General features: G+C 39.6%; 1 protein-coding gene across 2 annotated transcripts in view; it reads right to left on the bottom strand.

The window, feature by feature from the left end:
• Nucleotides 1-24,293, bottom strand: part of CDH17 (cadherin 17) — a 58,564-nt gene that overhangs the window by 22,315 nt on the left and 11,956 nt on the right. For both annotated transcript variants that reach the window (XM_049633145.1, XM_049633147.1), the window contains exons 3-9: nucleotides 16,178-16,312; nucleotides 15,111-15,249; nucleotides 12,534-12,692; nucleotides 12,231-12,430; nucleotides 9,573-9,704; nucleotides 9,114-9,264; nucleotides 3,077-3,292 (exon numbers count right to left, since the gene is read on the bottom strand). In XM_049633145.1, the coding sequence (XP_049489102.1) occupies nucleotides 3,077-3,292; nucleotides 9,114-9,264; nucleotides 9,573-9,704; nucleotides 12,231-12,430; nucleotides 12,534-12,692; nucleotides 15,111-15,249; nucleotides 16,178-16,312 (1,132 nt within the window). The remainder of the gene's footprint in view (nucleotides 1-3,076; nucleotides 3,293-9,113; nucleotides 9,265-9,572; nucleotides 9,705-12,230; nucleotides 12,431-12,533; nucleotides 12,693-15,110; nucleotides 15,250-16,177; nucleotides 16,313-24,293) is intronic.

Raw genomic sequence — 24,293 nt, 5'->3', positions numbered from 1 at the left:
GTGCCCAGGGAAATATCCAGAGTGAGGAACAACTTTCTTTTCTGGGGTCCCCATGGTTCTAAGCCATGATATATTATGTTGTATAATGGCTAAGACTCAGGGCTCTGGAGTCCCACTGTTAAAATCTGACTCTGTCACTTACCAGATGTGTAAGAGCTTGGTGTGTGTCACTCAAGGACTCTGTGCCTCAGTTAGTTTTTCTATAAAATGTTGATAACTGGGCACCTGGGTGGCTCCGTCGGTTGAGCATCCAACTTTTGATTTTGGCTCAAGTCATGATCCCAGGGTTATGGGACCGAGCCACGTGTCAGGCTCTGCACTGAGCGTGGAGCCTGCTTGGGATTCTCTCTCTTCCTCTGCCCCTCTCCCCCACTTGCACTAGAGAGTACTCTCTCTCTTAAATATAAATGAACGAACGAATGAATGAATGAATGAATGAATGAAATGTCAATAACAACAGAACTGAGCTTCTTATCCCAACACAAATCTTCAGCACTGTTATCAGTGCTTTACCAGCATTACTCATTTCATCTTCAGGCTAATTTCATGACGTAAGTACTATCATCATTCTCATTTAGTTCACGAATGAGGACACCGCAGGATAGAAAAGCTAGATAAGCTAACCGAGGTCACACACTAACTAGTGGTTGAGCCAGGGTTCAAATCCATGTGCTCCCTTTGCTCTCTCTGTCTGCTCTCCACCCTTCACCCTGCTCTGTGCCCTGGGAGGCTGACCTCAGAAACTAACTACATGACGGACACCCTGGGTGCTGCCAATGGCAGCAGTGACAGGAGATGGGAGGAGGGGTGGGAGGACAGAAGTCAGGGGCAGTTCCCCTTTGCCAGCAGCCTCTCCTATAGGTACAAGTACAGGTCTTGCTCCTTCCGGGAATTTTCCCTTCCCTTGCCCCTTCCCACCCCGCCTCCACCTCCGTGGAAGGCAGGCCGTCTATTATGCTTCACACCTCCCATTGCTTTTCCTTAACCTTGCCTTCAACCTTTGCAAATAACCCCTTCTTTAAATTCTTCTTGGTTATTCCTTTTGAGGAACTGTTTGCTGCTAGGATCCTGACAAGCACTCAGGCATAAATGGTGTTCAAAGCACCGGACATGAGGCCAGGCTTGTGAAATAATAACATTCGAACTATAATGATGGATGCTGATTAAAGCTGGGGTCAGTCCCTGGAATATTTGCAGACAACAAGAATAGCTAACATTGTGGTGGGGGGCGGGGCTGGTGCAGGGAGGGTGGAGGAGGGGTGGTCTCAGGACCTGAATTTGCTGGCTCCTCGCTCTGCACAAACCTCAAGTTGGGCCAACAGTGAGCCAGGATTTTATGTAAAGCTATGTTAATTAAGCCTAGTCTCTAGGCTAGAGTAGTGTACAATTGAATGTTTCATTCCAACAACACACATACACACGTATATATTTATGAATAAATATATTTCATGATCTGGTCCACATTTTCTATATAGATGTACTCACGAACATGAAAATTTGTAATCTGATTTCTACCTTATGCTCTTGCAGCCTCAAATTGCTTCAGGTCTCAATGCATTTGCAGATGGAATTTCTTCTCCTCTATAAGCCCTGCACTATCTTATAACTTGTCATATTCATCCTTCAAAACTCAGTTCAATGAAACCCCTTCCAGAAAGCCTTACCTGCCCTCTCCCTCCACTGAGTCACTCATTTCCTTCATGGGCTACCTTGTGCATGTTTCTTGTAATTTATTTATTCACATGTCCATCTCCTTTATCATGAAATGCTCCTTGAGGACAGACACTGTGTCTTATTCATCTATGTATCTTTAGTACCTTGAATGGTATCTTATGCAAGGTAAGCGCTCAATAACTATTTGCCAAAAGAATGGATGGCTAAAGGCGTGAAACTGTTAATTCATCATAGGAAGGGATGATTTATTATACTCACTTCTGTTGTACCTCTTAACATAATGCTAGACATATATCAGGCCCTCAATATTTGCCAAATTACTAACTTCCAAAAAGTCTGTAGTAGAGGCCTATTGAACCCTAATTCTCTTCAGTATATCAATATCCATATAAAGGGGGAAAGGTGAAGAGTAGTGTCAAATGATGCTCTCTTCTTCTCTGTACCTATATAATCTATGACTCCTAGCTCAACAGTTACTGAACTATTGGTCGTGTGACATTCGGTGCTAGTTAACTCAAAGAAAGATTCTTAACCTAGGAGTGTGTGTGCCCCTCAAATAAATCTGGCTATGAATACATGTGTTTTTGTATGTCTATGCACACTTGTCTGAAAATGTGTGCATTTCTTAGAGAATGCACCGTTTTCATCAGAGTTTCAAAGGGTCCTGGGACCGACAAAGATTAAGAACCACTTGCTTTGAAATTGTACGGGAATAAGGAACAATGTCTCCTGGTGATGTCACATGGCCAACTGGAAGCTGAGAGAAAACAGAACTCCCCCAAGTGTATTGCTCCCCCATTTTCATACAATAGAGTCCTTGGAGTCTGAAAGGGAGAATAGAAAAATACAATTAACAGGCTGGTTCGTGATCACAGCAGCCATGAGAACGTGCCTTGCTGACTTCCAACAACAGGGAACTTAATTGACAATGGCCCCGCTGCTGTGCTTTGAAATCCATCAGCACGTTTGCACTGAGGCCTCACTTCCCATGGGCTGCCCCAGCCAGTGACCGAGCAAGGCAGGCATGCCAAGGCAGGCATGTTCAAGGAGATCATAGACTCTTTTGATGGCTAACCTTGGACTCCTCAATGACCTTGGCCAACTTTTCATTTTTTCCTTTTTTTTACTCTTAATGTTCTATGGTACTCCCAGCAGCCTTCTTTCCTTCTCTCCTCCATTCAAGGTTAGGTTTGTATTGTGGTCTAATGGTTCTGATGCCTGAACTGTAACTCTGGCCTTTACCATGTTGGGCCAACTCCCTCTATGTTCCATGTGTGTTTTATAAAGGAAGGAAGAACTCTCAAATGGCATTCTATAATACACCCAGGCATTAGAGCAGCTTAACAAATCGCAACTGGAAGGAAAACAGTATTTCACTTTTGACAGTGAACATGATACTAACCTTTGTCAGACACCTCTATTGTCAAATTGTACTGCGGAGTGTCTTGCTTCTTCAAGGACTGCCCAGCCAACTGGACCACTCCCGAGTAGGTTTGGACCAGGAAGAGTCCTTCCTTGGGAAGTTTGGGAATTTGATCCACAATTTTGTATACTAAAACACTGTTGGCAGTATTTTCTTCATCCATGTCATGGCCAATAAAAGTCCCAATATTGCTACCTGTGGAGAAGGAATAAAGGGAATCCATTCATTACAGGCTCTATTTAATCTACTGTATTAAAAAGGGTTTCACTGGATAAGCAGTTTCCTAGAAAGTGCTGTAAATAACTTTGAGTAGCAGACTAAAGTTCTTAGATTTATTTGGTTCCTCTCACTCTTTCCATAGTGTAGTACATCGAGCAGTATATTAGTCTGACAGGGCCAGCATAACAAAGTACCACAGGTTGGATAGATTTAGCAACAGAACTTTACTTTCTCACAGTTTCTGAAGGCTAAAGATCTGAGATCAAGAAGTTAGCAGGGTTGGTTGGTTCTAAGACTTCTCTCCTTGGTTTCCAGATGGCCGTCTTCCCATGTCTTCACATGGCCAGTCCTCTGTACATGTCCGAGTCCAGATTTTCTCTTCTTAGAATGACACCATTCATATTAGATTAAGACCCACACTAATGGAAGCATTTCAATTTAACTACCTCTTTAACGAACCTAGTTCTAAATAATATTTCCCCTTTGACATACTGAGGATTTCACCATATGCGTTTTAGGGGGGGACACAATTCAGCCCATAACAAATAGTGTCCTACAAAAATTCATGTCCACCTGAAACCTCAAATGTGACCTTATTTGGAAATAGAGTCTTTGCAGATGTAATTAGTTAAGGATCTTGAGATGAAATCATCCTGAATTTAGAGTAGGCTAAATCCAGTGATTGCTGTTCTTATTAGAAGGAGAAGACACAAGACACACACAGAGGAGGTGGCCACGTGAAGGAGGAGGCAAAGACTAGAGTGATGCCTTAAGCAGTCAAGGAATGCCAGGAACCACCAGAAGCTAGAAGAGTCAAGAAAGAATTCTCTCATGGCTGGCACCTTGATTTTAGACTTCTAGCCTCCAGAACTGTGAGAGAATACATTTCTGTTGTTTGAAGGCACCAACTTTGTGGTCATTTGTTATGGCCCCCCCTTGGACACTAATAGACAAGACAAATGGTATAACGAAACAAGGCTGAGTCAACTGTGGCTTGCTTCTAAGCAACTTTATGCATTGGTTGCAGAGACTGACCCCACCCCAAAGATAACACAGGGCAAAGAACAGACACACATCCCCCACCTTGGTGCAGTTTATAGCCCCATGTATTTTATGCTGGTGAGTGTTTTGGTCCAGGGAGTTCCAGAAGTCAGAGGCTATGACTCACTGCTCCCTCTAGTTCTGAGTGAGTTCTAATAGGTTCTGGATCATCTTGCTCTGTGAAATGAGAACTGTGGGTTTCTCAACATGCAGTAAAAGTTCCACCTTGGGGCTAAAATTTGAATACATCCCAGTTGTGGAGTTAAGTTTCACCCCTTCCCCAATCAATCTGAATCAACTGACTTACATGGAAATTTAGAGATTTTTTTTTTTTTTTGACAGGAGAGGTAGAGAAGTATGTATGTTTTGTCTATAATGGAACCAGACACATGTAGATATGTCTCATGGGCTGGGGAGGGGGCATTATGATCTACAGGGCATAGGCAAATATTTATCTAATATGGCAGTAGCTGCTATTTCTGATTTCATTATAACCAAGTCACCTTTGTGGCATACATCTGCCCTTAAAAATATGTGTGTTGGAATGAAAGAGTATCTCACTAAATTCTGTGATCCTTTGTGGTCTGAGCAGCCCTGCCTTGGACCTTTCCTCTCAGCAAGTAAGTGTAACACAGAGGACACTGTTCTTCTCCCGCCCCACAGGAAAATTCCAGCTGTCAGAGTCACCATGAGGACTATCAACATCAGTGACTGGGGAAATTCCAGTAGAGGATGCTACTTAGTGGGAGCAGAGAACGTTTTGGGTGGGCCAGAAGTAAAAGGAGGGCCCTTTTACTTGTCTCTGAGTGACAAAGGCCAGGAGCAGGTGGCAGCCTGAATTGATTCAGAGGTATATACAGCATCTCTTGGGGCACTCAGAAATAGTTGAGGCCGGTGGGGCAGGGAGGTGGGCCTTTTACGAGATACTTTTACGAGAACTTGGTAACGAGTGGGATTTCAGAATTAATATTGGCATTGCTAAAACTTGGGGACATGAGTCCTACGAGATTTTGGCTAATAAAAGACACTAAAGATACCAAATCTTTGTTTACGCTAAATATAGAGAACAGACTCAATCTGTGCTGATTTATAAGAATTCCTGGCCCATTACATCCACTGTTTGACACCTTGTGAAATATAGCTACAAAATAAATTCTCACCTTTAGAGAAGCAAATATCCCCTGGGCCCCTGAACAGTTTATTCTACCAACAATGAGTTCTTCACCAGTCTCAGAAAGCTAGTACTATCCTCTTCCCAAAGGTAGGCAGCTTTTAAAATTGTTCCCAATGACCTCTCCCATATTAATGCCCTGGTGTAACCCCCACCTCTTGAATGTGGGTTGGGCCTAGTGACTCACTTCTAATGAATGGAATATGGTAAAATGATGGATGGCACCTCAGGGATTAGATTATAAAAATACTGGCTTTCATCTGGTCACCATTTTTCGAGCTCTCACTGCCCCCCACACCCAAGCTTCCCCTCTGAATCAAAGGTACCCAACTGAGCTACACTCTGATTCCTGACTCACAGAAACTTTGATATAATAAACATTTGTTTGAAACTGTGAAGTTTGGGAGACATTTGTTATGTAGCAATAGACAACTAATACACTAAATGTTAGGCCCTAAACAAAGAAACTTGAGTGATCATCTGGAAAATTCTTCAAAGATCCTCTGCCTTCATTTAGCATCACAGACCAGAAACTTGGGAGGTTTTCAAAAAGGGCGATGCCACAAGTATTTCTTGGCTATTGTAATACACTTCATTCTTACACAACTGTCACTGTTGGAAGATTCTTCCTTATAATTAACTAAAATCCTTCAAGCTGTCATTTAACCCTTCCTACTGCAGCAAGAATTAGAATAAATGAAAAAAAGAGGACCTGAGCAGAACACGCAGACAATAGGTTAATCTATATAGGACTCCTGACAGCAAGAAAAGAAAAAAAACAAAACAAAACTATGAGTATTGAGCAAATAAGCCACAGGGGCAGTACTCATCAAGCTGCCAGAACGGCACCCACTGTGCCAAAAATGTGCAGCAAGAAGAGTAGAGAGATCAAAAGAAAATGGTAAGAAGGTCCACAAGGTATAGAAGGGTCTGCTTACAAGGACAGCAAGGCCCTAGGAGTGGCAGTCTAATCTTGCACAAAACAACAGACAAAAACATTTCAAGATATGCCAGCCTGTGGCACAAAAACAGACACTCAGATCAATGGAACAGAATAGAGAACCGACAAATGGACCCACAAACGTATGGCCAACTAATCTTTGACAAAGCAGGAAAGAATATCCAATGGGATAAAGATGGTCTCTTCAGCAAATGGTGCTGGGAAAACTGGAGAGCGACATGCAGAAAAATGAACCTGGACCACTATCTTACACCATACACAAAAATAAACTCAAAATGGATGAAAGACCTGAACGTAAGACAAGAAGTCATCCAAATCCTCAAGAAGAAAGCAAGCAAAAACCTCTTTGACCTCGGCTGCAGCAACTTCTTACTCAACATTTCTCCAGAGGCAGGGAAACAAAAGCAAAAATGAACTATTGGGACTTCATCAAAATAAAAACCTTCTGCACAGCAAAGGAAACAATCAGCAAAATCAAAAGGCAACTGATGGAATGGGAGAAGATATTTGCAAGCGACATATTGGATAAAGGGTTAGTATCCAAAATCTATACAGAACTTATCAAACTCAACACCCAAAAAACAAATAATCTAGTGAAGAAACGGGCAAAAGACATGAATAGACACTTCTCCAAAGAAGACATCCAGATGGCCAACTGACACATGAAAAACTGCTCAACATCACTCATCATCAGGGAAATACAAATCAAAACCACCACGAGATACAACCTTACACCTGTCAGAATGGCTAACATTAACAACTCAGGCAACAACAATTTTATTTCAATAAATAAAATTTAAAGAAAGTATCTTTTAGGGAAATACAAATCAAAACCACAATGAGATACCACCTTACATCTGTCAGAATGGCTAACATTAACAACTCAGGCAACAACAGATTTTGGCAAGGATGCCGAGAAAGAGGATCTCTTTTGCACTGCTAGTGGGAATGCAAACTGGTGCAGTCACTCTGGAAAACAGTGGAGGTTCCTCAAAAAATTAAACATAGAACTACCCTATGACCCAGCAATTGCACTACTAGGTATTTATCCAAGGGATACAGGTGTGCTGTTTTGAAGAGACACAGGCACCCGAATGTTTATGGCAGCATTATCAACAATAACCAAAGTATGGAAAGAGCCCAAATGTCCATTGATGGATGAGTGGATAAAGAAGATGTGGTACATATATGCAATGGAGTATTACTCAGCAATCAAAAAGAATGAAATATTGCCATTTGCAACTATGTGGATGAAACTAGAGGGTATTATGCTAAGTGAAATTAGTCAGTCAGAGAAAGATAAATATCATATGACTTCACTCATATGAGGATTTTAAGACACAGAACAGATGAACATAAGGGAAGGGGAGCAAAAATAATATAAAAACAGGGAGGAGGAAAAAACATAAGAGACTCTTAAATATGGAGAACAAACCGAGGGTTACTGGATGGGTTGGGGGAGGGGGGGATGGGCTAAATGGGTAAGGGACATTAAGGAATCTACTCCTGAAATCATTGTTGCACTAGATGCTAACTAATTTGGATATAAATTAAAAAAATAAAATTAAAAAGAAAGGAAGAAAGAAAGGAAGAAAAAGAAAAGAAAAGGAAAGAAAGAAAGAAAGAAAGAAAGAAAGAAAGAAAGAAGAAAGAAATGCCAGCCTGTTCAACCAATGGGCTCATTACCATGGGGTAATAGACAAGCATTGTGCCAAATCCAGGGAAGTCCTAAAACTCCCAGAAATCAGGGGTACCGGGGTGGCTCAGTCAGTTAAGCATCCAACTCTTGGTTTCAGCTCAGGTCATGATCTTGTGGTTTGTGAATTTGAGCTCCGCATTGGGTTCCATGCTGACAGCACAGAGCCTGCTTGGGATTCTCTCCACCTCTTTCCCTGCCCCTCCCATGCATGTGCTCTTTCTCTTCCTCTCTAAAAATAAATAAAGCTAAAAAAAACCTCCCAGACATCATAATGTTCTCCTAGCAGTTGTCCTCTGTACAAAACCAAAGCTATCATTCAACACAGTGAAAAGAAACAAAGCAAATTGAGAACGAAAGGACAAAAATAGGTAGGACTTGAGCTTCATCTACCATCTTCCTGAACAATTATTTGATTCCTAGAGAGGGAGACTCAAGGGTCAAAAGCCAACTTGCATTCGTAGTGCTTACTTATTGTAAGGTATCTGACATTGGATGTAAATGATCATTTAAATCATTTAGCAAGTTTGACGAGATTTTATCAGATTGTCAGAAGGGCAAATAAGAATTGATGGGACAACCTTGTACATGAGATAACCTTATATATGTATACAGGATCCTGGCATCCATAAATGGTTAGGATAATAGGGGTAGTTGGTAGTAGTAAATGGGTAGTAGTAGTAGCAATATAGTGGTGGTCGTAGTCATAAAAGCTCCAGTTTCGGAGCACCACCCACATACGTTTGAGCCAAAATACTGTACCTATGGGAGTCCAAAGTGTATTCAATCTCTGCGCTGTGTAGACATGGACAACCGATCCCCGACCAGGCTTACCTGCCCACCCACCACCTGGTAGAGAGGAGAAAGGGCTTACAGAGGTAATATATGGTGAAGAGTTACACAGCTTCGAACAGCTCTCTTTTCTTACCTATATCTTCATTCTCCTGGACCTCAAATACGGTCACCGCAGATGGACATGTAGGTGGATTATCATTAATGTCTTTCACTTTTACACGAATTTGCAGTGGGAAGGCAAGCGGTTTTCCCATCTCATCCTTTGCCACGGCATAAAAAACATACTACAACAGGAAGATCAGTGTTAAGACAGAACTCCTCCATCATCCCCTTTAAAAGGCAGAGGAAACAGCTTGGATTTACCCCTTTATTTTCAATTTACTTAGAGCTGGAAGACGAGAAAAAATGAAATGAGTTGGATCTGTGGGTGTGCTCTCATGTCTTTGAGAGAAATAATATACTGGGGTCCAGAACACGGTTTGGGGTTCTGGTTGTCGTTGTTGTTTTTATGTAAAATCGATTCTGCGTTTAGTTGTCCGTAGGCACTGGACTCCGTCTTGCTATCTGTGAAACTCCTCCCAGACTTACTCACCGAATCCTTTTCTTCACGGTCCAAGGGCTGAGTCACATAAATACTTCCTTCCTGGTCAATTGAAAACGGTAAAGTTGACAGCTTCTCCTTTTCAACTAAGGAGTATTGTGCACCTGGCTCATTCCACTGCACCTACAGGGCCCAGAGTGAATTGCGAGAAAAGATATATCAGGACCAAGAGAACCAGAAAGGGATAAACAATTTTCCGGTTTTCAATTTGAAATTTCTGACGATCTTGTTTTTATGTTTGTGTTTTCCTAGAACTACTTCATACTCAACCAAAATTAAGCCTTTTGTTTTCTTGTTTTACCAAGTTACATTGCTCAAAAAAAGCACACAGGGGTGTTTTTCTTCTCTAAAGCAGGTCTTTGTGAATCTTTAAAGAATTTGTGGGTTGCTCCTTTGGAGGTCTGACCATGGAGACTTCATATCCATGAAACATTAGTTCAAGAAACAAAATGTACTTTGCAGCTGGTACTATCTGAGAACAAATCCATGACATAGGACAAGTTTCTGAAACTCAACAATGGCGATGATAAAAGCAGTAGGAGACACTCTAAACTCTTCTCCATGCCATTATTTAAGTAAGACAAATAGTACATAAATAAAGCACATTCATCCCCTAAATATTTAGTCTTAGAGACTCCAAAGACAAGAATAACTGCCAACTCCTAGTGTTGTTCGTAAACAACTTGGCAAAAAATAAACTGAATGGTAAGATCAGTCAACTTGCTAGAGACACAGCCTGGCCTCTCTGACATTCTAATACTTATAATAACACCTACAGAGGATCTGCCACATGCCAGACACAATTCTAAACACTCTTATGTACGATTTCATTAAATTTTCAAAGAGCCCCATGAGGTGGAGAGGTAGAGACTATTATACCCATTTTATAAGTGAGGAAACCAGGGCACAATGTCTATGGCTATGAGAAATTTCTCTATGGCTATGAGAAATTTCCAGACTAAACTATTCTCTCAGACCAGCTTGGGAAGGGTATCAAGGAACCACCCTTGCCCCTTGTTAGCTGTTTAAACACCACCCTCCTGTCAAGCCAAAGACCATGTTCTTGGTTCTAAGAGAGCTCCCCTTGTGTCCTAAAAATTCAGTCTGACTTCTTTTCTCTTGAGCTTTTCCCTCTACTCTTCTTCCTGGGTCTCAAGACACCCAAAGCACTTTCCCCAGGCCTGGGTATTAGGTGCAGCACCTCGAATTTCTTTACATTGACAGCCCTGAGAACAAACAAACACGTGTGCTCTTTTTAGCATTTCTAAGTCCTTGTGGGGATAACCTACATAATAAATAAGACTTTAGTAAAGGCCCCAAGTCTGAAATTTGCATGGCTGTGAGTCCTGACACATTTTCTTAGCTGATAAAGCAGAATATCTCTTGCTTTCATTCTTTTTTTCACCCCGAAGGTGAAGTTCATTAATTCAATATTTCAATAAATAAAAATCCTTTTAAGATTGACAATAGGTATGATGGGATGGGCCAATCCAGGACCCCTAACAACATCATTCAGAAAAATATCTTAGGGGAACTACAGACTGAGACTCATAATATTAAAACCTTTTATCCATGTTCACAAATACTATTGCTGAGTTACTCTTCACAACAACAAGAGAGGTATTATTATCCCCATTTTATTGAAGAGGAGCTGGGGCTCAGAGGAGTTAAATGGCTTATTCATGATCAGTCATTAAAATAATGGAGGAGGCATGTGGTTTTGGTTATCTGCTTCAAAATCTAGTGCTCTTTCACTAACCCACAGTTTTCACGTCAAGGAACCCCCTGATCTTACAGAAAATATCAGATCTGGGTGGACCTGAAGGTGGATTTCCAGGATCTAAGGTAGGAGGGGACCCAGGGTAAGAGCACCAACCACAGAAGTGGGAAGAAGGGGGACATTTGAATGAAGAGTAGAGGCACATATAGGAGATGGAGTCGCAGGAGGGTGGTCTCCAAGAGTACAGGTTGCCTACTTGACTCCTACTCTTAGCCAGTCCTGTGTCTGTCCCTCAGTCTCTGATGGGATGAGTCTATTGGATAGAGATTTTCTCACAAGAATAAGAAGCAGTCTTTCAAAAATATTTGCAACTCCTATTCAAATCATGTATATTAGTAGTATCTACTTGGAAGGGAAGGTGAGTACAATTCTTTTTTAAAGCTTGTGTATGTGTGTGTATGTGTGTGTATCTGAATCCAAGTTGGTAAAGTCCAGGGTTTATCCATGATAATAAACTAATAAACTCCAGAGACTCAGGGCCAGAGACTTTGTCTATTTAGTTTGTTTTATAATTATGCTATGTAAAAATGTACCCAATAAATATATCAGTGAAGACCATGACAGAGGGCCTCTACAAAGTGAGGCCATTTATCTCATTGTCTTGAGGGGTGCCTGGGTGGCTCAGTTGGTTGAGCATCCGACTTTGGCTCAAGTCATGATCTCGCAGTTTGTGGGTTCAAGCCCTGTGTCAGGCTTTGCGCTGACAGCTCAGAGCCTGGAGCCTGCTTCAGATTCTGTGTCCATGTCTGTGTCTGTGTCCCTTGCTTGTGCTCTCTCTCTCTCCCTCTCTCCCTCTCCCTCTCAAAAATAAATAAATAAACTAAAAAAAAAAGTTATCTCGTAGTCTGGAGACATTCCTTGGGCACTACCTGAGTGATTTTGATGGGGTGAGGATCAGTTGAGTTTTCTACAATCTCCACAGGCTCTGGTGCTTTCCAAATATTCTCCTTCACCATAATGTTCACAGATGTGCTGTCACTGAAGGAATGATCATTCTGGCCTCCCATGTCCTTCACTGAGACCACCAGTCTGTAGGAAGGATTCTTAATGGGATCCAATTCCCGAGATCCTATGAGAAGTAGGAGAGAAGAGAAAAGGAAATGTCTCCAAGGGTAACACAGATCTACGTCCCTCTTCCTGACTCAGTCTTATGAGGGCATCATTTGACTTACCTTCTAGGGTAAGGGAAATTGCCCCTGTTTTGTTGTTGATCTGAAAGTACATGACATCATTGACCTTGGGAAGCTGGATGATAATTTCATAAATAAGCTGACCATTGGGAGTAGTTGGGTCATCCAGGTCTGTAGCATTGACATACATGAAGGGTTTTCCTGTTTAACAAAACATATCCAGAGAAGAAAAATATGTTAATTGAAATCCAAACCAACCATAGCCACTTTTATCTTCTAAGAGGCAGAGATAGGATGGCAGAAGGTACCATAATTTATACCAGTGGGGAAATAAATCTTTACTCTGCTTCCTTCCCCTAGGATGGGGTTTCTTGAAATATGGTCCAGGGACTTGTAGGGGTCTTTGAGATTATTTTAGGTTTGATGGAGTCATGCACATGTAAAAGATCCAGTCAAGCACAAGATAATTTGATGGATTTTAGCATAAAGGAGTATCAAAAAAAAGGCTTTGGTATAGTTTCAGATTTCACATTGTCACCAGCCTTTAAGAAACCACCACTTGTTGAGTTCTGGTGTAGTATCAAAGAATATCCACAGTTATCTGAGGATGCTATTACAATACTCCTCCCTTCTTCAACTGTGTATCTGTGTGGGGCCAGTTTTTCTTCATATGCTTCAACTAAAACAGCCTATAGCAACAGAATGGGTGCAGAAAAGGACACAAGAATCCAACTGCTTTCAGTTAATTAATCCAGTTATTAAAAAGATGTGCAAAGATTAAAACAAAGCTATTCTTAATAATTCCTTTTGTCCTTAAAAAGTTATTTTCATTAAAATGTTTATTATTACTTACAATGAATTAATTTTTTAAATTTCTAATATGGTAAATATTGATAATCAGTGATGTCCTAGAGCCAGCTCTTGAAAGCCAATGGTTGAATTTCCAGAAACTTTGTGAACCAATTATTAACACCACTGGTACCTTAAAATAAGCCATGTTGGGAGTATTTATACCACAGAAATTGGAAAATGTTACAAATCAGGGCTTCTCCCCTCAGAAAGATAGCTATTAAACATTTACCAGCACATCACTGGATATAATCCACATATTCAAAAGATTTTTGGAGTTGTTAATAATTTTTAAAAGAACACAGGAGCCCTGAGACCAAAAATGTTGGGAACCACTGATCTAGAAGACCCTATTGGTGAAGAGAGAAAGGGTAAGACTTAGAAGATTCTTGGGGTGCCGGGGTGGCTCAGTTGGTTAAGCGTCCGGCTTTGGCTCAGGTCATGATCTCACAGTTTGTGGGTTCAAGCCCCGCGTCGGGCTCTGTGCTGACAGCTCAGAGCCTGGAGCCTGTTTCCGATTCTGTGTCTCCCTCTCTCTCTGTCCCTCCCCTGCTCATGCTCTGTCTCTCTCTGTCTCAAAAATAAATAAAACATTAAAAAAATTTTAATTAAAAAAAAAGAAGATTCTTATTTAGCAGAATTCATAAGTGAGTCTTTGGTTGTGGTCTCAGGGACAGAAAGTGAAATTGCTGCACATGATAAAGTGGAAGAAATGTTCTTCCTGAGTTACTAGAAGTGGCACTGAAGAAGGAGATACAAGATTAAGTAACACAGAGGGAAACTTGACATTGAGTTGGTGGAAATGGCCAAGAGTCTTTATGAAAACTCAGAAGTCTAATATTCACATTTGTTTTCTTCATATTCATATTATGATATAATGCTCCTTCATCTCCCCAAATCTTCAATAATGCCTTGATGAGGGGCTTTAATGTAAATGAAGGGTAGAAGCATAGTGAAGGGATGGACTGTAAGCAGGAGTTGCAAGTAAGAGAAGAAAAAGAACTGGGAGCCAGCAGTGACCATAAGCGTGTAGATTTCTGGGAGAATGTAAGAGACTGAGCTCACTTCCCTAGAGTATTCTTGAGTGTCTTAGAGCTCTAAGGTATTCTTTTTTTATATAGTTTGTTTATTTATTTATTTATTTATTTATTTATTTATTTATTTAGAGAGAGACAGAGAGCAAGTGGAGGAGGGGTAGACAGAAAGGGGCAGAGAGAGAGTCCCAAGCAGGCTCCTGCACTGCCAGTGCAGAACCCAACATGGGGCTTGAACCCACGAACCATGAACTCATGACCCGAGCCAAAACCAGGAGTCAGATGCTCAACCAACTGAGTCACCCAGGTGCTCCCAGCTCTAAGGTGTTCTAAAGCTCATTCTAGAATCATAGTTCTCAACTGGAGAGATTTTGTCCCCCGGGTGACATTTGGCAATGTCTGAAGGCATCTTTATTGTCACAGCTTGGGGAGAGGGGTTGCTAACAGCATCTGGTGAGTAGATGGCAGGGATGCTGCTAAACATCCTAACATGCACAGAACAGCCCCTGAAAAAAAGAGAATTATCAGGTCCAAGATGTCAGTAGTGCCAAAGCTGAGAACCATGTCTTAGAGCAATGGAGATAATAAACTAACTCCTAGATGACTGTTGTGAAATTTAAATATGACAGGAAGTGCTCAATGAGTGATAGCCGCAGCTGTTAGCCATACAAATCTGCTCCTCCTGCCTGCTATTCTTCTACCTTTCCATAAATATCTCCAGACTCCTGCCTTTTACCTGGACGAGAATTCTGTCTTACTGAGCCTTCATAGTTTGGCTGGAGAAACGTGGGTCGATTGTCATTGATGTCCTTCACTTCTATGGTGATGGGAACTGGGCCCTCCACTGTGGCTCCATAAGCATCCAGGGTGGAGACCTGATGTAGAAAGGAAAAGGAAACCACCGTGATGAGTCTGAACTTCATATCACACACTCAAAAGTCAGTTGAAGGAAATTAGACATCAAAGATCCAATAGCTTTGTGACTATAGGGGTGAAAGACACCCATAAAAGCCCTATATTGGGAGGTACTAAAACAGGGACCCTATCCGTTAAATCTGGCTAATCATGACTTTGTTCTTCCAGCAGTAGGGTATACTGGACACTGGACGTGCTTCTTTTCTAAATAGTTGGAGTCAGTTAGATAAGAACACTTTGACCCTTAAGTCTGTGGAAGTGCCATGTCCTCTTACAGAGCATTTTAGTGGTCAACCTGCAAAGCCAATAGAAGTTACCAGACAGGAAGCTTTTGCTTGTTCTTTTTTTCCTACAATTAGTTCTCTGCCATTCCCATGTATTCAGCTACAAACCATGAAAAACTAAGGAGGACAAAGAGGGAGAAGTTATCTTCAGTCAGCTCCTCTGACCACTGGTTACTTCTGCTTCTTGCAAGGCCCACAGGAGGTCTGTCCTAGCACTGATGCTGCCTTCTCTGTGGATCCAGAACCCACACAACAACCAAAGGAAGATACCAGCGAAATATCAGAGAAGGGTTGGCTTGGTTTTGATCCAGGTACTTGAGCATGGCCATGCATGGGCAAGCAATGCTTTCTGAGGGCCTTGGCAATTTAAATTGGGTTACTCTGGTTAAAAAGCCTGAAGAAAAGGGGTACCTTTGCCATACCCAAAGGGGTATCCCTTTGTAGTTGGTAAAAAATTGTCAAATGAGGTTTGCAAAGCATGACATTAATGTCAAGAGAGCCGTAACAGGATTCTGTGAAAGAGATGCAGGTGCCAGTGATTCTTCTAAGATAAAAGATGTTCAGAGAGGTTGGAGTTAGATTCCTGTGTCTGGTTTCAATTCACCTGGAGTTTGTGAACAGCTCTTGTTTCTCTATCCAGGGCTTTGTTATGATACAAAAGTCCATCCGGTTGTATCTGAAATATGCCATCTGTCTCTCCAGTTAGTTTGAAAGTCACAGCAGGAGGACTGGCCTTAAACTGGGGAAGAAAGCAAAAATCAGATTAGGTTGTAAGGAAAAAACAATGTTGCAGAATTTGTAGAAAAGGTGACGTTTTCATTTGTACAATCACTAAATAAGACCTGAGCTTTTAACGTGGTGCATTCGAAAAGTTCGCTCTGGGTGGCTCAGTTGGTTAGGCATCAAACTTGGGATCAGGTCATGATCTTGTGGTTCATGGGTTTGAGCCCCGTGTTAGGTTCTGCACCGACAGCTCAGAGCCTAGAGCCTGCTTCCAATTCCGTGTCTCCCTCACTCTCTGTGCCTCCCTGGCTTACACTCTGTTTCTCTCTCTCTTTCTCTCAAAAATAAACAAACATTAAAATAAGTAAATAAATAAATAAATAAATATCCGCCTGAATATTAACTATTTATCTTTTAAAATACATTTCCTCAAGAAACAATGTATAATATAATTTAACACATTGATAAAAGTAAATTGATGCTTTAAATTGTGGCTGTAGTTAGATGAGATTTTTCTGAGAATATCTGAAAGCTATAACATTACCAGCTTCTTTTTTTTTTTTAGGTTTATTCATTTATTTTGAGAGGGAGAGAGAGCACAAGTGGGTAAGGGGCAGAGAGAGGGAGAGAGAGAAAATCCCAAGCAGACTTTTCACAACCAGTGCAGAGCCTGACACAGGGCTCGAACCCACAAACTGTGAGATCATGACCTGAGCCAAAGTCAGACACTTAACCAACTGAGCCACCCAGGTGCCCTAACATTATCGGCTTCTAAACGGGTGATGGGCATTGAGGAGAGCACGTGTTGGGATGAGCACTGGGTGTTGTATGTAAGCGATGAACCATGGGAACCTACCCCCAAAACCAAGAGCACACTGCATACACTGTATGTTAGCCAATTTGGCGATAAATTATACTAAAAAAAGAAAAGAAACATTAAAAGGGATAACGTGATTTCTAAGATTAAAAAAAGATGTCATTTGGTTCTTCTAAACATTATGACAAAGGTTAAGAGACATTTTAATGTTAAGAAAGCAATTTAAAAGTGGCTTCAACTTGATAAAATTCTATATGACAATCTTAATTGATTTTTCAGAAGTGAAGAAAATATCAGTAATTATTCATGGAATAGTTATAGCACTTTTAAGACCACAAGAATAGAAATTTCATGGGATCCCTGGGTTGCTCAGTCAGTTAGGAGTCCAACTTTGGTTCAGGTCATGATCTTATGATTCATGGGTTTGAGCCCCACATCAGACTGTGCTGGCAGCTCAGAGCCTGGAGCCTGCTTCCGATTCTGTGTCTCCCTCTCTCTCTGCCCCTCCCATGCTCAGCGCATGCTCTGTCTCTCTCTGTCTCAAAAATAAATAAACATTAAAAAAATAAATAAATTTTTTTAAAGAATTAAATTTTATTTTATTATTTTTTTTTATAAATTTTTTTAACGTTTTATTTATTTTTGAGACAGAGAGAGACAGAGCATGAACGGGGGAGGGGCAGAGAGAGAAGGAGACACAGAATCGGAAGCAGGCTCCAGGCTCTGAGCCATCAGCCCAGAGCCCGACGCGGGGCTCGAACTCACAGACGGCGAGATCGTGACCTGAGCTGAAGTCGGATGCTTAACCAACTGAGCCACCCAGGAGCCCCAGAATTAAATTTTAAAAAATTTAAAATTCACGTATAATATAATGGATGTCAAAGGAAAGCCAGAGTAGCCATATTTCATCAGACAAACTAGATATTAAAACAAAGCCTGTAACAAGAGATGAAGTGTATTATGTCATAATTAAGGGGTCTATCCACCAAGAAGATCTAACAATTGTAAATATATATGACCCCAACTTGGAACACCCAAATATATAAATTAATTATCACAAACAGAAAGAAACTCATTGATAATAATACCATAACAGTAGGGGACTTTAACATCCCACTTATAGCAATGGACAGATCATCTAAGCAGAAAATCAACAAGGAAACAATGGCTTTTAATGACACACTGCACCTGATGGACTTAATAGATATATTCAGAACATTTCATCCTAAAGTAGAATTCACATTCTTCCCAGTACACATGGAATACTCTCCAGAATAGATCAGAATAGATCACATACTAGGTCACAAATCAGCCCTCAACAAGTACAGAAAGACCAATATCATATCATGCATATTTTCAGACCACAAAACTATGAAACTTGAAATCAATCACAAGAAAAAATTTGGAAAGACCACAAATTCTTGGAGGTTAAAGAACATCCTACTAAAGAATGAATGGCTTAACCAAGAAATTAAAAAGGAAATTAAAAAGTATATGGAAGCCAATGAAAATGAAAACACAATAGTCCAAAATCCCTGGAAGCAGCAAAGGCAGTCTAAGTACTAAGGAAGTACATAGCAATCCAGGCCTTCCTAAAGAAGGAAGAAAGGTCTCAAAAACACAACCTAGCCACACAACTGAAAGATCTGGGAAAACAATAGCAAATGAAGCCCAAAACCAGCAGAAGAAGGGAAATAATAAAGATTAGAGCAGAAATCAATGATACGGAAATTGAAAAAACAATAGAACAGATCAACAAAACTAGGAGCTGTTTGCTTGAAAAAATTAACAGAATTGATAAACCTCTAGCCAGATTTATCAAAAAGAAAAAGGACCCAAATATGAATGAAAGAGGAAAGATTACAATCAACACTGCAGAAATACAAACAACAAAAAAGAACATTATGAGCAATTAATATGCCAACAAATTGTCAATATGGAAGAAATGGACATATTCCTAGAAACATAAACTACCAAAACTGAAACAGGAAGAAGTAGAAAATTTGAGGGGGCACTTAGGTGACTCAGTCAGTTAAGCACCTAACTTTGGCACATGTCATGATCTCATGGTTTGTGAGTTTGAGCCCAGCATCAGGCTGTCTGCTGTCAGCACAGAGCCTGCTTCAGATCCTCTGCTTCCCTCTCTATCTCTCTTTCTCTCAAAAATAAATAAACATTAAAAAAATTTTTAAAGAAAATTTGAACAGACCCATAATCGTAAACTAACTGAATCAGTAATTAAAAATCTCCCAACAAACAAGAGTCCAGGGCTGGATGACTTCCCAGGGGAATTCTACCGAACATTCAAGGAAGAGTTAATACCTATTCTTTTGAAGCTATTCTAAAAAAAAAAAAAAAAAGAAAGAAAGAAAAAAAAGAAAAGAAATGGAAGGAAAACTTCCAAACTCATTCTATGAGGCCAGCATTACCTTGGTATTCCAAAACCCGACAAAGACCCTACTAAAAAGAATTACAGACCAATTTCCCTGATGAACATGGATGCAAAAATTCTCAACATGATACTAGCCCACCAAATCCAACAACACATTAAAAGCATTATTCACCATGATCAAGTGGGATTTATTCCTTGGCTGTGGTGGTGGTTCAATATCCACAAATCAATTAACATGATACATCACATTAATAAAAGAAAGGATAAGAACCACATGATCCTCTCAATAGATGCAGAAAAAGCATTTGACAAAATATAGCATCCTTTCTTGATAAAAACCCTCAAGAAAGTCAGGGTAGAAGGAACACACCTCAAGATCACAAAGGCCATATATGAAAACCCACAGCTAATATTATCCTCAATGGGGGAAAACTGAGAGCTTTCCCCTTAAGGTCAGGAACATGAAAATGGTGTCCACTATTACCACTGTTATTCAACATAGTGTTGGACGTTGTACCTCAGTAAATCAAACAACATAGAGAAATAAAAGGCATCATCCAAATTGGCAAGGAAGAAGTCAAACTTTCACTCTTCACAGATGATATGATGATACGCTACATGGAAAACCTGAAAGGCTCTGCCCAAAGCTGCTAGAACTGATACATGAGTTCAGCAAAGCTGCAGGATATAAAATCAATGTACAGAAATCAGTTGCATTTCCATACACCAATAATGAAGCAGCAGAAACAGAAATCAAGGAATCCATCCCATTTACAATTGCACCTAAAACCATAAAATACTCAGGAATAAACCTAACCAAAGAGATAAAAGAACTATACACTGAAAACTATAGAAAGCTTATGAAAGAAACAAAGAAGACACAAAGAAACGGAAAAACATTCCATGCTCGTGGATCAAAAGAACAAATATTGTTAAAATGTTGATACCACCCAAAGCAATCACACATTCAATGAAATCCCTGTCAAAATAACACTAACATTATTAACAGAGCTAGAACAAACCATTCTAAAATTTGTATGGAACCAAAAAACACCCCAAATAGCAAAAGTAATGTTGAAAAAGAAAACCAAAGCTGGAGGCATCACAATTCTAGACTTCAAACTGTAGTACAAAGCTGTAATCATCAAGACAGTGTGGTACTGGCACAAAAACAGACACATAGATCAAAGTAATAGACTACAGAAGCCATAAAAGGACCCACAAATCTATAGCCAACTCTTCTCTGACAAAGCAGGAAGAATATCCAATGGAATAAAGACAGTCTCTCCAGCAAATGGTGTTGGGAGAACTGGACAGCAACATACAGAAAAATGAACCTGGACCACTTTCTTACACCATACACAAAATAAACTCAAAATGGATGAAAGACCTAAATGCAAGATAGGAAGCCATCAAAATCCCGGAGGAGAAAACCAGCAGCAAGCTCTTTGACCTTGGTTACAGCAACTTCTTACTAGACATGTCTCCCGAGGCAAGGGAAACAAAAGCAAAAATGAACTACTGAGACCTCATCAAGATAAAAACTTCTGCAAGGTGAAGGAAACAATCAACAAAACTAAAAGGCAACCGACAGAATGGGAGAAGATATTTGCAAATGACATATCAGATAAAGGATTAGTATCCAAAATCTATAAAGAACTTATCAAACTCAACATCCAAAAAACACATAATCCAGTGAAAACATGGGCAGAAGACATGAACAGTTTTCCAAAGAAGACATCCAGATGGCCAACAAACACATGAAAAGATGCTCAACATCATTCATCATCGGGGAAATACAAATCAAAACCACAATTGAGATACCACCTCACACCTGTCAGATGGCTAAAATTAACAACACAGGAAACAACAGATATTGGTGAGGATGCGGAGAAAAGGGAACACTTTTGCACTGCTGCTGGGAATGCAAACAGGTACGACCACTCTGGAAAACAGTATGGAGGTTCCTCGAAAAGTTAAAAATAGAGCTACCCTACAACCCAGTAATTGCACTACTAGGTATTTATCCAAAGGATACAAAAATGCTGATTCAAAGGGGCACATGCACCCCAATGTTTATAGCAGTGCTATCAACAATAGCCAAATTATGGAAAGAGCCAAAATGTCATTGACTGATAAATGGATAAAGATACACACACACACACACACACACACACACACACACACAATGGAATATTACTCAAGGATCAAAAAGAATGAAATCTTGCCATTTTCAACAATGTGGATCGAACTAGAATGTCTTACGCTAAGCAAAATAAGTCAGAGAAAGATGCATCCTATGATTTCACTCCTGTATAAAATTTAAGAAACAAAACAGATGAACATAGTGTAAGAAAAGGAAAAATAAGATAAAAACAGAGAAGGAGCTCTTAAATACAGAAAACAAACTGAGGGTTGCTGGAGGGGTGTTGGGTTGTGGTATGGGCTAAATGGGTGACAGGCATTAAGGAAGGCACCTGATGGGATGAGCACAGGGTGCTAAATGTAAGTGATGAATCACTAAATTCTACTCCTGAAACCATTATTACACTATATATTAACTAACTTGGATTTAAATAAAATTTAAAAAAAAGAAAATTCACATAAAATGAAGCAAACATAAAAGTTTGCTCAGCCTCATTAATCATTTTAATACATTTTTATATTATTTATTAACATTAAAAACTAATAACGGCCAATGTTGTAAACGATGTAAAGAAACATATATATTATTGGTGGAAATTTAAGTTAGCACAATCTTTTTGAAAATAACTTGAGGCATAAAATGTAGCCTTTGATAGAAAACATCACCAAACAGAATTTATCCTAAAGAAATATTTTTTAAACAGTAAGCTACATGTTTATAGTATAAGTAGCCTTATTTACAATATTGGAAAGTTGAAAATTCTTAAATGATCAAAAACTAAAGATGATAAAATTACTACTGTACATAATAAAGTTGATAGAATGTTAATAATTAAAATGTTCATTTTATAAAGTATGAAGCAGCACAAGAAAAAAGTGGATTTATGAAAAATAACAAAAGGAGAATATAAGAGTAAATCTAGACTATGGTTGTAATAGTACCAAAAGCATTCATGTCAGTGGGCAAGAAATGGAAAAAAAATATATTTGATGTGTTAAGTGGGTAGAACTGTGGGTGAATACTTTTTTGTGAGTGTTTGCTTGTTGATATTATGTTATTTATCTACTAAATGAAAGTGTTACTATTTTGTATTTTAAGGAAAAGTCTTAGATGTCAATGGGAAAGGTAGAGTAATGATCTGGAAAAAAAACAAAACTTTTCCTCCAGAAAGCAATGAGAAACTGGAAAAAAATGTAAATAAATATAGAAATAAAATGCAAATAAATAAATATAAACTTTATCAGAACCTTGGAAATTAACCAAAAACTTGCAAAATCCAAGGAGCGTTTATTTAAGAAAATTACTGTCAATAAGAACCAAGCTTTGTGATTACATTGAATTGCCCAAATTCCATTGTCCCTTATTCAAGAAAAACAGGGAGGGGGACAAAACAGAAGAGACTCATAAATATGGAGAACAAACTGAGGGTTACTGGAGGGGTTGTGGGGGGGGGATGGGTTAAATGGGTAAGGGGCACTAAGGAATCTACTCCTAAAATCATTGTTGCACTATATGCTAACTAGTTTGGATGTAAATTTAAAAAAATAAAATTAAAAAAAAAGGTATACAGTAGTCTTGAAATCCAACAGCCTCACAACCACAGTACCATGGAGAAGGGAGAAAGGGTTTTGAGTTTCCCAAAGCCCCACTCCCAGAGAAATGCTGTTATCTGACCTATCTGGAAGTTTCCTGGAAATATAGTGTGAGGAATTTGGGAGTTCACTCACTGCAAACAATTTTTCTCTTGGGGAATGTGTCAAAAATAATTATCAGCAATTATTCAACTTTGCAGCTACCTGAGGCAGTGATAATAGTTAATATAAACAAGAAGCTGACCAAAATACTTAAAAGGTTAATCGGGGAAATAAGATGACCCTAGGGGGCATTGAAAATCTTCCATATATTCCTGGGAGTGTAGAAAGCCACATTCACAAGTAGGGCTGTGTACCTACTCAAGAAAGACCAGAGAAGGCCCTAATATCTCACCTCTGGCTGACCTTGAGGCTTTGTGCAAGCAAAAAGTGAAGGCTAACGCAGAGTTGTAAACTGTTTACCACATTCTTGAAGGTGTGTCCAACGTGCACACAGAACTCCCTGGCAAATGAAATCTCAGTTCAATCATTTGGTGATATCAATGGCCACACATGACAAAAAACATACACTTTACAAAATTAATTCAGTAAAGTCATTAAACAAACAAACAGCAACAAACACTGGAAAGAGGAGGATATACGATTTCTAGAATTTCCATATCATATTCTTTAAAATGTCTAATTTTCAACAAATGATTATGAGACATGCTAATAAAAAGAATGTAAGGCCCATATACAGGAAAAGAAGCAGTCAGTAGAAATAGCCTCTGAGGAAGGCTAGATGTTACATTTACTAGATAAAGATTTTAAATTATTTTAAATAGGCTCAAAAACTAAATAAAACTATTTCTAAAGAACTGAAGGGAAGTATTAAAATGATATCTCACCAAAGAGAGAAAGCAGTAAAGACATAGAGATTATTTTTAAAAAATTTTTTTAATTTTTTGCTTATTTTTGAGACAGAGAGAGACAAAGCATGAGCAGGGGACGGGCAGAGAGAGGGAGACACAGAATCCAAAGTAGGCTCCAGGCTCCAAGCTGTCAGCACAG

The sequence above is a fragment of the Panthera uncia genome, chromosome F2 (assembly GCF_023721935.1).
Source record: "Panthera uncia isolate 11264 chromosome F2, Puncia_PCG_1.0, whole genome shotgun sequence".
Classification (NCBI taxonomy): Eukaryota; Metazoa; Chordata; class Mammalia; order Carnivora; family Felidae; genus Panthera; species Panthera uncia.
This window is presented reverse-complemented; position numbering and strand designations above follow the sequence as displayed.